The 14,411-nt window shown below is 42.6% G+C and overlaps 1 protein-coding gene across 1 annotated transcript in view; it reads right to left on the reverse strand.

The window, feature by feature from the left end:
* Window positions 1–11,329: 11,329 nt before the first annotated feature.
* The window catches only part of Slc30a9 (solute carrier family 30 member 9), a 53,350-nt gene continuing 50,268 nt past the window's right edge, over window positions 11,330–14,411 (reverse strand). Inside the window, exon 18 of the mRNA XM_055629219.1 lies at window positions 11,330–12,959. Within this exon, the coding sequence (XP_055485194.1) occupies window positions 12,915–12,959 (45 nt within the window). The 3' untranslated portion in view covers window positions 11,330–12,914. The remainder of the gene's footprint in view (window positions 12,960–14,411) is intronic.

A 14,411-nucleotide genomic window follows, 5' to 3' on the forward strand; every position in this document is an offset into this window, starting at 1 on the left:
GGACTTGTTTTGTAGACTAGGCTGGCCTTGAACTCACAGAGATGCACCTGCCTCTGCCTCCCCAAGTGCTGGGATTATAAGTATGTGCTACCACCACCTGGCCAAATGAGTGGGGATGATTTTTATTTTGTTATATTTTGGGGGTTTTGTTTTCGGTTTTTTTTTTTTTTCTGGTCTTACTAGTTTTCATTTGTTTTGAATTTTGTTTTGTTTTGTTTTTTTGAGAAGGAAAACACAATGATGGGTGGGTAGGGAGTCGGGGAGGATCTGAGAAGAGTTGTGGAAGGGAAATATGATCAAAATATACCATATATAAATATTTTGAGTAACAGAGATTTATTATATTTTATGTGTATAAGTGGTTTGCCTGTATGTGTTTAGGTTTACCATATGCTCAAAAAGGTTAGAAGAGGGCACTGGATCCTCTGGAACTGGAGTTAGGAGTAGTTGTGAGCTGCCATGTGGATTCTGGGAAATAAATCCAATCCTTGGTAAGAGCAGCAAGTGCTCTTAGCTACTGAGCCATTTCTCCAGCTGCAGCTGTTATGATTATTTTTAAAGCTGTTTACTCTTTCTCATATTAATAAAGGAATGATTTTTTTTTTTTTTTTGAGATAAGGTCTCAGTATGTAGCGCTGGATGCCTGGAACTTAGTTTGTAGGCCAGGCTGGCCTTGAACTTATAAGGATTCACCTGATGTCTGCCACCACGCCCAGCACAGCCGGTTGTTTTGTTTATTCGTTGTTTGAGATACGGTCTCACTAAGAGCTGTTTTTGAGAATGAAGATTACGATGAACTTTTCAGTATAAGTCATAGCCATAGACTTAAAGATTGTTTTTTTTTTTTTTAATTGTGTATGTATGTGAATATTCGTGCAGGTGCCCAACGGCCAGAAGAGGACTCGAATCCCCTGGATCTTGAGTGGTGGTGAGCTGCCTGACATCAGTGCTGGGAATCGAACTCTGGTCCTTTGAAAGAGCAGCAAGTGCTCTTAACACTGAACCGCCTCTCTAGCCCTGAAGACTTTCCCTAATAAGAATGTGTCACCTTTTAATGTACTATTTTTATTAATTCTTTGAGAATTTCCCACACGGATGCAATATATCTGACCAAATTAACCCTCTACTCCATCCCCTAACTCGTCTCAGATCCCCACCCATGCTAACCTCCCACTCTATCTCCCGACTTTTTCTTTTCTTTCTTTTTTTTAATTCAAGGCAGGGTTTCTCTGTGTAGTCCTGGAAGGGAAGGAAGGAGGAAAGGAAGAAAGGAAGAAAGGGTGAGCTATGCTGGATACATTATGCACAAGAGTGAAAGCGAGCCCTAAAGTAAACTCATGTTTGCAAACATGTCAGCGTAGGCTCATTAGTTGCAGCAAGTATCCCATCCCAGTGTCAGCTGTGGATAACGGGTTAAAGCCCTGTAAGTTGGGACAAGGTGGGGGAGGTTAGAGGACAACTGAATAGATCCTTAATTTATTTAATGAGCCCCCAGCTCTTCTAAAGGTAGCCTTACTATAGAAATGAGTAACTTTGCTCCGAGCATCCTGAAGTCTAAAGGACAGTTTGATTGTTCAGCCGTCCCACCATTGCCAGCTTTGGGCTTGGTGTCTGCACGGCAGCTTCAGAGCTTTCGACACGTGTGAATCAAGAAAGAGCTAAGCCTCCTGAGCGTCTATCCTACAGTGAGTAGCCATGAGTCTCTAAGTGTTGCCAGAAAACAGGCAGGATGACATACAGCGATTCTCTAGTGTGTGGTTGGCGTTTTGTGCACACGTGTGCCCGTGTCAGTGGTTATGGCCGACAGTGAACATCTTTAACCCCGTGAAAGCCTGCTTTATAATAAAGTCTGGTGCCTCAGTAACCGTGACAGTCTCACACTGACCTTCCACATCCCGCCCTTGTCCTTCGTGCTACTGTTGTATATTTTAATTTTCCATGTTTTCATGGGATTTTTTTAACTCAGTTTCCTTGTGATGAAAGAACGTATTTGGTGTGATTTAAACCCTGATAATTGTATCAAGATTTGTTTTTATAGCCAAGCAGATGGCCTTTATTGGCAAATATTCCACCTGCCCTTCAGAAGACTGCTGACTTGGGGCGGAAGATGCTGCAAATGTCAGATAAGGGCGTTTGATTGTATTGCTCACTTTCTGGCTGCTTATTCTGACAATTGTTGCATATGGGTGTCTTGGGATTTTCTCTGTTTCCCTTTTCAGTCCCATAACTTTTGCTCCATGCATTTTGAGATTCTACATTTAGATATAAATATTTAGGGTTACTTTGACCTCTTGAAGAATTAACCCCTTTCTTATGAAGGTAATTTTTTATCCCTGATAATTTTAAGAATATACCTTTCCTGATGTCACTACATGCATTCTGGCTTTCTCCGAAGAGGACTTTTGTTTTGTTCTGTTTTGTTTTGAGACACGCTCTCATGTGGCCCTGACTCCTCATCCTCTTGCCTTCACCTCCCCAGTGCTACATCACAAGTATGTGCCACCATGCCCAGACCTTCATTTGGAATGGTGCTAGGATAGGGTAGGTTACGGTGGTTTTTATAGACATCATGCAATTGGAGCTTACATGTGATCTAATCAGATGATTTCCGTTTCTAAGTGTTTTGGTCATCTGTATTTAGTGTGAATATCAATGCAGTTCTATTTCATAATTTTTTCTTTGGTTTTTTCGAGACAAGGTTTCTCTTTGTAGTCTTGGCTGCCCTGGAACTTGCTCTGTAGCCCAGGCTGGCCTTGAACTCACTATATAGTTGAGGATGACCTTGACTTTCTGATCCTCTTGCCTCTGCCTTCCAAGTGCTGGGGTTACAGGCATGGGCCACTGCTTGTTTTCTGGAGCTAAAAGCCAGCACTCTATCTGGTGAGCTCCATCCCCACCCTGCTGTTTGTTTCCATTGACTGAGAATACTTAAAATGAGCCACGAAGATAAAATAGTGAGATTGATTCTTTAACCAATGCACTGGAACTTCTACCAGCAGATGTCAATTATTTTTTAAAAATAATAATTACCTTGAAGGAACATGAACCTATTGAGATTTCTTCTCCATATTCATTTACTTGGGAGTGGGTGGCTCTGTGCCTCTGTAGACACGTGGAGTCTGAGGACAACCCATGGGAGTCTGTTCTCTCCCTGCACCATGTGGGATCGGAAGTCATCGGGGCTGTCAGGCCTGGCGGCAAGCGCCTCTACCCACTGAGCCGTCAGCCCACGAGTTCATTTTGAATAACCTCCATGGAATGATCGGGGATCCAGCTGGGGAAAGAACTACCGTATGTACGCTACACACACAGCATATGCATTTCATCACAGCGTTCCTTCTTTTTAACGCCCCCCCCCAAAAAAAACCCAACCTGCTTACTCATCCACTGTACTCATCAGCCTTGCATTCGCTAGTTTTGACTGCTTCCAAAAAAAAAAAAAAAAAAATCAAGTCATCTTCAGAACATGAAGCTACCCATCATTTCATCAAGTCTCTTTCTTAAAAAAGCAATGGTCCCAAACACTCCCATCCACGGCCATGCGGGTGCGCCAAACATGGTGTGGAAATGGCGGCGCCGATAGAATGAGTTTTAAGCCAGCTGTCATGCTGCGCTCCTGCCGCAGTCCTGCTTGCCGTGATTAGTCGGAGAGAGTCACAGCTCTCAGGCCAACCTGGGATACATTCATAGCGAATTCTAAAACAGCATGGGGTAGGTAGCAAGACCGGTCTCAAAGGGACAAGTTTTTGATATTTATTAAAATATTGTTGACGGGGGGGGGGGGGGGGGGGGGGCGGAGAGGAGGCTGGAGAAATGGCTCAGCGGTTAAGAGCACTGGCTGTTCTTCCAAATGGACCTGGGTTCAATTCCAAGCATCCACATGGCAGCTCACAACTGTCTGTAACTCCAGTTACAGGAGATCCGACACCCTCACAGACATACATGCAGATAGAACACCAATGTACATATCATAAATTAAATAAATAAATATTTTTAAAAAAATACTGTTGACAAGTTTTTTGTTGTTGTTTGGTTGGTTTTTAGAGACAGGGTTTCTCTGTGTAGCCCTACTGTCCTAGACTCACTTTGTAGACCAGGCTTGCCTCAGACTCACAGAGATCTGCCTCCCAAATGCTGGGATTCAAGGCGTACACCACTCTTGCTGGCTTCGTTGACATTTTTTATGCTCGTGCTTTGGAAACTATTTATCTCCCAAATAAAAGAGGAAAGAGTGCCCTCCTCTTATGATTTGGATCTTAACTGCATCTCTTGGCAAAACAATAACAACAACAACAACAAACTCTTATGTATCGAAGGCTTGGTCTCCCATACATCAGTGTTCAGAGGTGGGCCCTCAGGAATGTGACGGGGTCTTGTGTGTTTGATGGGTTAAGCCACTTATGGTTCACGGCTTATTGGATTTGGAGGAAGGAGCCTTCGAGGAGCTTTGCTCACCTTGGGCTCTCCACGACACTGGTCTGGCTCTATCCAGATGTGAACCCGAATCAATGTTCATTTCAGGTGGTCCCCACCCTGCATTCTGTCGGTGATACGCACCTAGCACACTCTCTTCCTAAATAAGAGAAGCCACAGTGGCTTTTCTTTAGCACAGTCTTGTCAGTTTTACAACCACAGTCACGATCTATACAGGACCCTGGATTGATTGACAGAGGACAGGTACCCCTGCACCTACAGGCTGGATGTCCCCACATGCGAAATTTAGTGCTTGGTACTGAAAGCACAGTACTGAGCCAAGAGCTTGGCGGAGACACAGGCTCCGCTGCACCTACTGAACTTGAAAATGTCCTTTTGACGGGACTCCCAAGTGATTTCTAAACATGGCAAAGTTTGAGAAGCAAGGCTCTAGTTGCTCCTTCAGAAGACATAATTTACAACAATGACGTAGTTAATGAGAAGAGAGATTTCTGATAGCCATGGCTGTCCATAGGAAGAAGAAGTTAATTCCAGAATTAGGTCAGAATGTGAACCTCCAAGAAGACTGCAGTGTAGATTGGTTGGGCTGAAGATGCCAGTTGAGCAAATCACCCCATAATCTGAAGACACTGCCAAGCATTCAGGACGGTCCTGTTGCAATGCCGTGCCAGGCTTCAGGACACGAATATGTGTCCCAAGTGCCTCAGGGAAGGGTGAGGAGCTGGAGACCTCCTCAAGGACCCTGGCCAGGCTTGGGTAGTGTGGGACTTCCACGAACAAATAGGATAAAAAAGCAGCTGCGAATCCATTCCCTTCTGGAAATCTAAATTTTTTTTTCCACTTAAGACTAAGCCAGGAGGGGCTGGGAAGATGTCTGCTCTTCCAGAGGGCAGGAGTTTAATTCCCAGCAACCACAAGGTGGTTCGCAACCATCTATAATGAGATCTGTCTGACGCCCCTTCTGGCATGTGGGTGCACATGCAGTTAGAACGTGTATAAAATAAACAAATCTAAAAAAACAAGCTTTGAAATTCTGTAGCACACATAACTGCCTATATAGCTTTTTAAAATTTATTTTATGTGCATTGGTGTTTTGCTTTCATGTACATTGTGTGAGGGTGTCGGATCCCCTGGAACTGTTACAAACAGTTCTGAGCTGCCATGTGGGTGCTGGAGATTGAGCCCAGGACCTCTGCTCTGGAAGAGCAGCTGGTGCTCTTAACCACTGAGCCATCTCTCCATCCACGCCTATATAGCTTTAAATTGCATCCACCTGACTTTAACAGCCTCCTTTCTTTTCTTACCAAATCACCTAAAAGCTACATCTAAAATTCAATAAGAAAAATGACAATAAAAAAATGGGTTTGTGATTTCTAGATTTATTTAATATCTCTACGGAGAGTGGATGAATCACAATCCAGAAAGCCAGCAAGAAGCAGTACCTTGAAGCCACAAGCCGTAAGGAAACAAGCTGAATACATGAGCAGATGCTGTCAACGCTGTTTCAAACTGGGCGGATACTCCTGCTCGCTGCAGTCCTCCAGATCCAACAGAGGTGGAGCCGGCGGTGTTCATCTGTTCAAAGCCCAGGGACAGTTTGTTTTATTTACAGCAAGGGAAAGGTGTCCTGGGGGATGAAAATGCACCCAGAGGTCCCTCCCGAACAGTAGTTCTCAACCTTCCTCATGCTGCGACCCTCATGTTGTGGTGATGCCCAAACATATTATTTTCATTGCTACTTCATAACTGTAATTGTGCTACACTTAAGTCATAACGTAAATCTTTTTTGGAGCTAGAGGGTGATAAAGGGTCGAGACCCACAGGTTGAGAACCAATGCTCCTATCTTAAGGTTGCATGGGTCTAACCAGACTTAACCAGACTTGAGCAGCACGTGGAGAACAAACGAGTCTGGTCCCAGGATTAGCGATCACTGGGTGAGACTTCTCAGATGACCCCCTACACCTGCCAGGTGCCCCATATGAAGACCAAGCCTCCTGTCAGCTACATGTTTAGGGGCCTAGGTCCAGATCATACATGCCCCTTGGTTCTTAGTCTCTGAAAGGCCCCATGGGACCGGGTTAGTTGTCTCTGCTGGTCTTCTTGTAAGGTTCCTGTCCCTCCAGGTCCTTCCATCTTTCCCCCAACATTTCTACAGAACCTCCAGAGCTCCACCCCATGCTTGGCTGCAAGTCGCAGCATCTGTCTCGATCTGCTATTGGCTGGAGCCTCCTAGACCACATTACGAGATGCCTTGGTCATGGTGTCTCTTCATCTGTAGAAACCCCAACTACAACAAAAAGCTTTAATTTCCTTCTCTGCTTCTAAACAGCTGAGGTTCTACTCTGTTGTGCACTAAAGGTAGCCAGACAGTAGAGAGATTAGGGTGACTTCACCACATTGGAGTCATCCACAGAAACTGCCTGCGCCAAGAGACGGGTTCTGTATCTGCACTGTATCTGCACTGCACTGCAAAGCAGTGGCCAGTAATCCCGCTGACTGCCGAGCCCATAGAACTGTGACCAATGCAACTGAGGACTGAACTTTTAGTTGGGAGTTCATCTCAACAGTGCCCTGGTGCTAGGAGCTACCATAGGATGAACACACCTTCTCCTGGGAATGCAGTGACTCTCAGTTAACACAAAATGAGGAACCGGTTGAGAGCTCCTTATTTTTAAATCCTAGCCTTTCTTAAAAAAAAAAAAAAAAAAAAAAAAAAAATTTGTTTCATGTATACAAGTGCCGGCGGGTGTGTATATGAAAGATTTGTGTGCGCAGTGGACTGAGGCCAGAAGGGGGCACCAAATCCCCTGGAACTGGAGTTACAAATGATAGTGGGAAGTTTGGTGTAGGAACTGGGGAGCAGCAAGTGCAGGGCTTCCCTAGTGTACAGTACTTTTACAACCCTTGTAGCACAAGAGAGAGGCATAGTACAGGTGTGGAAACCATTTGAAGTACTCACAGGCCACACCAAATGCTTGTAACGTCGGTTATTCCTAAGTGCAGAAATTATTTGAGCTGGGAGAGTGTTCCCTCCAAGTGCTAGAACATCCTTAATTTTGGATCATGAATGTTTTATCTACTCAAATACAATTTTATAATAATCTGAAAATTCGGGGAAGGGGTATAAATGCCGCTCAGACCAAAGGAAACTTTTTGTCTGTTTTTCGAGACAGGGTTTCTCTGTGTAGCCTTGGCTGTCCTGGAACTCACTCTGTACACCAGACTGGCTTTGAACTCAAGAGATCCGCCTGCCTCTGCCTCCCCAAGTGCTGGGATTAAAGATGTGCACCACCACTTCCCAGGTAGGAAATATTTTTAAATTAATGCTTACTTCCACACTTTCTCCATGGTCCAGTGACACTAGAATTAAACATTATCTTCTGTTCATGGTGTCTAAGATGGTCCCTAAGTAAGACTTTAAAATCTCAGAAGTGGTCAGTGGGATAGTTTAAGGGCAAAAACACTCGTGCAGTTTGCTTGCCTTCACCTGATTCCCGGAACCCACTCTGAAAAGACAGAACTGATTCCATAGAGTTGTTTTGAACACCCTTACACATGCACACAGCACACACAATAATGAAAATCTCAGATGATAGAACACACTGCGTGCTGCCCTACCCTACGCCACCACTCCCCACTACAAACTCCCCAGAAACAGCTACGTTTTTATTTGGACGCCTTGATGGTCACACAGTCTTAGTTCAAATGCTATCTCTACCCTTTAAGCAGCTAAGTGGCCACAATGACTCTGTTTCGTCTGCAGAAACATGAACATTAGTCTTCTGTACTGGCTCTTTCTGATTTTTAAATACATTTCTACACATAAAATCAGACATGGCAGGAAGACATGAACATTAGTCGACTTTACTGGCTCTGTGATTTTTAAATACATTTATGCATGTAAAATCGGACATGGTAAGCTCTGTAGTTGGTAACTATTAAAATACAGATTACCTTTAAGTCTCTTATGGCCCCTATGTAAACCCTGCATGTACACATCCTCTATTTTTCTCTAAAATTCTAAACTATCATGCTATTTTCAATAGGTTTTGATTTCGGAGAGAGAACTACACTCTTTCAAAATACCAGTGACACTGAGAAATTAGTTGCTCAGGAAATAAAATAGACATCTGAATTAGACAGAGGGAGGGAATTGGGAGAAGGGGTGGGAAAGGTAACAGGTGTTGAGAGAGCAGGGGTAGAGGTTATGTAAATGCAGTCATGTATGTATACATACACATGTATGTACACACACACACACACACACACACACACACACACACACACACACACGGCTGGCCTCCCTTCAGGACAGTATAAAATTCACCTTCAACCACAGCAGAGGTTGGCTCTGAGCACTGAGGGTTCAGTTCTGGCCAAGCTCAGGCTAGCAAGCAGCTCTGGGTTCAGTGCCCATCACCACACCCCCACAACAGCCTAACTAAACCAGTAGGTGGTTTTGCCACACTGTACCACAGCATATAACTATGTGACAGAACCTTTTGGATTCGTATTCTAATAAACACAAGATGTCATAACCATCTGCTAATGATTACTATTGAATTATCGTAAGACCAAGAAAACATTTATAAAGTAACAAGGATAATGACAAAATCTGTTATAAGGTGTGAACATGATGTTAGGGTCAAATGCAACATCACACAGCTCTTTAGCATATAAGAGCATACATGTTCAAAACAACATCAGTTCATTAGCGGAAAAATCCCAAATGAAGAGGTGAGCTGCTCTTACTCATGTCACACCAAGGAATAGCAAATCCTGAGGGGCCAGGACTATCTTAGTTCGTCAGTGCAGTCAGACAGAACAGTGTAATAGAAACGAAAATTTCCTTTTTTCCATAAAACCAAGTCTAGGGACACAACTTAAAAATTGCAAATATAAAAGTCAGGCCAATCTTCAATATATATGCTTTTCAAAGATCTCTCTCAGAGAAAGGATGAAGGACTCAGGGGCAACAATCTCTGAATGAATGCTTTACCTTCAATTCTTCGCTTCACTGACTTCTGACAGGTTGGCAAATTGAGGGTCATCACATTTAAGAGAAGTGTCACCAAGCCTTTACAAATGTGACCTGAGAGGATAATATAAACTCCAAAAGCCTGTGCCGTTTCCTGTAGCTTCTCTGTAGCCCCTTTTTTCTCCTCCTCCAACCCCCACGACAGCTTTGGCTGTCCTGGTGCTAACTCTGTAGACCAGGCTGGCCTTGAACTCACAGAGGCCTGCCTGCCTCTGCCTCCTGAGTGCTTCAATTAAAGGCATGAGCCACCAACACCTGGCAAATAGTAATTAAAAAAAATTAAAACCAGGAAATTTTTACCTCTTTCTTTTAAAACGAAGGTCTAGTTCTTTCAAATTCTTATTTTTGTTTTTCTCTAACTAAATATTTATCTAAGTCTTGCTTTGCTCCACAGCACTTAAACGGATGTATGTCCCAGGGATTGAACTCAGATCATCTGCCTTAGCAGCGACTGCTTTTATCGAAGCCATCTCACTGTCCCTGGTTTTAAAACTGTAATTTGGCTTTAGTTCCAAGAAGAAAAAAGCGGGGAGGGGAAGCACCCATTTCCTGGTTTCACACACACTTCCAGACATGTTGCATCCTTTTATGCTAAACCTATATAAACAATCTTTAAAATACCAGAACTGGAAAGACATACTTACAAATTATTGTTTAAGGTTACATCCTTAACCCAAATCAGATTTAAAAACTCAAAGACATATAAGGAACTGGTCTTTTTGTACATGTATGTGCATATATAGCTTCATGAGTTTAGTGTGCAAGTATGTATGGGGGCCTCAAAGGACAACCTGGGTCCTTGTGGTCACCTCGTTTGAGACAGTCTCTTTGCGGATCACCTCCGACATCTGTGCACACCAGGCTAGCCTGCCCTCGGGTTCTGGACTCTCCGCAGACTGTGGCACTTTACCCAGCATTACACAAGTTCTGAAGAATTCAATTCAAGCCTTTTGTCCTTTACAGCACGCACTTCTTCAGGCCCTAAGAAATATGCTATTTAGGATAACTTCTAGACATCTGTTGGGGGGGTCTTGAAAAAGGATTAGTTGTTGTTACCCAATTATGTAAAAATTTCAAAAGAATTTCACTAAAAGGAAACTAGCTACGACCTAGCTCTTTCCTGTATGGCAATGGCATGGAATGATGAATGACAAGTGTGAAAGGCTGGAAAAAAACTAAACGCAAAAAAGTGAGTCGTGAAGCAGAATTGCCGGGGAAGCATGCTGTCGCTTCGTCAAGCAAGTGGCTGGATGGTTTTTGAAAATGCCATTTCAATGCTGCAGGACTCAATATAATGAACTGGGGTTGTTGTGCGGTGATACAGCATTCAAGACTAAGATGTGAAAGGAACCATCAGAAGGCCTCCTAAGGACCTTTGTAACAACAGTGTTTCACATTAAGAGGCATCAGGTCATGCCTAAGGAGCAATGGACAAAGAGGAGGACAAAGTCAACCATGAATTCTATCAGACAGAGCTTATTTGAAAAAGAAAAGAGAGAGAAGAGTGGGTGAAATGCAGTCTGCAGTTGGTATCTGTGGATGTGCCTGGTCTCAGCATATTTTTATGACATTGATTCAACCTGACCCACAATACGAAAATTATTTGCTCTGCCAATGCCTCACTTTGAATAAATGCCAATTGTAACTGTGTAAAAAAAAAAAAAAAAAAGTGACTCATGATAGGGAAACGTAACTATTCAGATTTGAGGGATTTGACACTGCAAGAACAGAGAAGTAAGCTGTATGCATTACTTATGCACGCTGTGACACTGTTCCTGGCTCTGGATCATGCTCAGGCTCTGCACAGGCCAGGCAAATACTCTACTGGTGAGCTCTCCCACAGTGCAACAACTGTATTTCTTAAGATAAATAAACACATTTTATTATATTTGGGGGGAAAGGAACATATTATGGCACACAAGTGGGGTAGTCGGTTTTCTGTATCCACATGTGGGTCCTGGAGATCAAATGAGGTTGGCAGGTTTGGTGGCAACTATTCCACTGACGCCAATTTCCTATCTTCAGAGAGCCTAGGCTGTATGAGGTGAGTTCCAGGCCAGCTTGACCTCCAAAGACCCTATCTCAAGAACAAAAACAAAAGGATAACAAGCATGCTTCCCACGGCTACAAAGGCCCATCATAAATTCTCACAATTTTCCACCAAGTGTCATTTCTGGATCAAAAACTACCATAACAAATCCTTTAATCAGATATTTAGTTTTTGTTTCTACATTACAGTTTTCTGTAATTCACAAACTTTGATCTCAGGAAGTCTGGAGACCCTGAGCTCACAGGGGTGTGAATGCTGGGCACCTAGCTCTCTCATCAGCATGGCAGCTTCTGCTCCTGTGAACGATACTCACTGCTCCCACACACCTCCAGAGCCGATTGGGCAGAGCCAGCTGCGGCTTTGCACTGAGTTTCCAGTTACTAAACTGAATGGTTTTCCCCTTGAGACCTTAGAGCTATTGAGAACTATTTGCTTACATAATGTGTTACAGCCAATATGCTATGCTAAATGCCCACTTGAATGGCAATAATTTAGACGCACTGTTGGCTCTGACAGCACACAAAACCACAAGTTTCAGTGTAAGAGGTTTACTTTTCTCTCAAAGCAAAAGTACCCCACAGCTCAAATTTACATAAGTAGTGCCTTCTTTTAAATAAATTAAAACACAATGTGTCCTGCCTGTAAAGCTATAAATATTTCTAGTTCATTTTACAGAATGTTAAAACATTTACAAATGCATTATTTCCCAGTAAATAAACACTATGGCACAGAAGCCAATTAAAAAAAAAAAAAAAGTCATATATATCTAGAATTATGTCTTTAACATTACAAAAATTAAACCAAATAAGGAAAAAAGGAGAAAGAAGAAATTTTACAAAATGGCAACTACTATGATGTAAAAGGTGCTGAAATGTCTTCACCCCATTCAGTAACTGCGCCTTTTCTGGAATGAACATCTGTAGATAAGGAGTTAGGAAAGTGTGCCTCTCTGTTCGGGTCAAAACCACAAAGTATACAGAAAGTCTTTCTCAACTGGGCAGGAAAGACAGACCTTCAAAACACAGTGACTGTTTAAAAACCACACAACAAAGTTTAGCCAGAATCCTCAAGATTAGCCTTCGGTGGACTAAAGTCTTCAGTGGTTCCAAGTCCATGGGTACACACTGTACCATGTTAAGAAAGGAAGCATGATTTCACGGTTCAATACAGACTGTCTAACATGAGAAACGGTAGGTGATCTAAGCAGCCAATGTCCCTACAAGAAGCACGAAGACATGATTGGACGAAAGGAATTTTAGTTCTGTGGCCTGTTCAACTGTTCTGCACACGAAATATCCCATCCATCTTGAGAAGCACGGCTTCTGGACGGCACTGATTCCCTTTCAGTGGGGAAGACGACATCTCCACGCCCCAAGGGACTCATTCACCATCTATAGTATCTCCAGATCTACGTGCCGAACTTCAGGATTTCTTTTCTGGAAAGGAAAACATTTCCAAATTATTCACAGCTAAACAAAACCTTTTCCCCCCCTTTTTTGTCAATTCTGATCACTGGACTGGAAAAACTAAAAATATTTGTTATACTACCAAGTAGAATCTATACATAAGAAAATAAGATCACTGAGAATATACTATGGACAGCATAGGAAGTAGCCTCACCTCCCCGAACCCATTCATGTATTAATACAAAAATGCTTTACGGATCTTCTATAAGCCAAGCATGGAAGCACTAAAAACCACAATGCCCCTTTTCACAGTGAAAAAACTATCACTGCAAAACAATACCAATCAGAACTAATAAACTTATAACGCTGCTTGATACAGTTTAGTAGTCCATATGGTCTAAGCAAGCACTGTGCTAAAGGAAGCAAACACAGGTTTTTACAATAAGTCTGTCCTTGTCCAACACACATACACACTTAAAATGTAACTGAGAGTGAAGCACCACAACTTTGGAATATAACTGTAATTACACAGACATTCCCTGAGATGGTGGACTCTGATTCTAGGCAAGTGCTTGGACGAGAGGCTTACTTTTCATTTTCTTTCTTACTTACTTACTTTTTTATCTATCTATCTATCTATCTATCTATCTATCTATCTATCTATCTATCTATCTATCTATCTATTTACTTATTTATTTATTTATTTATTTATTTATTTATTTATTTATTTATTTATTTCTGAGACTGGGTTTCTCTGTGCAGCCCTGGCTATTCTGGACTTGCTTTGTAGACCAGGCTGGCATGGAACTCACAGAGATCCTTCTGTCACTACCTCCCCAGCACTGGGACTAAAGGTGTAGACTACCATACCCAACTAGGCTTACATTAATTTAACAGTGTGATTTTTGTTGCTATTGTTGGGGTTTTGTTTGTTTGTGTGAGACAGGGTCTTTCTACATAGCCCTGGCTGTCCCGAACTCACTATGTAGACTAGGCTGGCCTCAAACTAACAGAGGTCTGCCTGTCTCTGCCAGGATTAAAGGCATAAACCACAATATCCAGCTATTTGAAAAGTTCTTTACAATGAAGTGATATTAGGAAAACAAAAACAAAAACAAAAACCATGTTCTTTGACCCTAAGGCTGGACCCAGATTAAGCAGAAGAGACAGTGGAATAGTATTCACATTATATTCTTGCATCATAGACTAAATGCAGAGGCAGATAAGAGAATCTAGCTATCTGTAAGGCAGCGACTGACTTTTAATCCTTCATACTAAAGGGTTTTTGCAAAAATGTGAAGTGGCTGGAGAGATGGCTCAGTAATTGAGAGCATTTGTTGTTCTTACAAGGGACTCAGGTTCAGTTCCATGGAGCCACACAGCAGGTCACAACTGCCTGGAACTCAAGTTCCAGAGGCATATTCTGGCCTCTGCAGAGACTTTCCACATGTAGCACACAAACACAAACATACAGGCAAACGT

This window comes from Psammomys obesus, unplaced genomic scaffold (genome assembly GCF_907164565.1).
Source record: "Psammomys obesus unplaced genomic scaffold, mPsaObe1.curated_primary_1811, whole genome shotgun sequence".
NCBI lineage: Eukaryota > Metazoa > Chordata > Mammalia > Rodentia > Muridae > Psammomys > Psammomys obesus.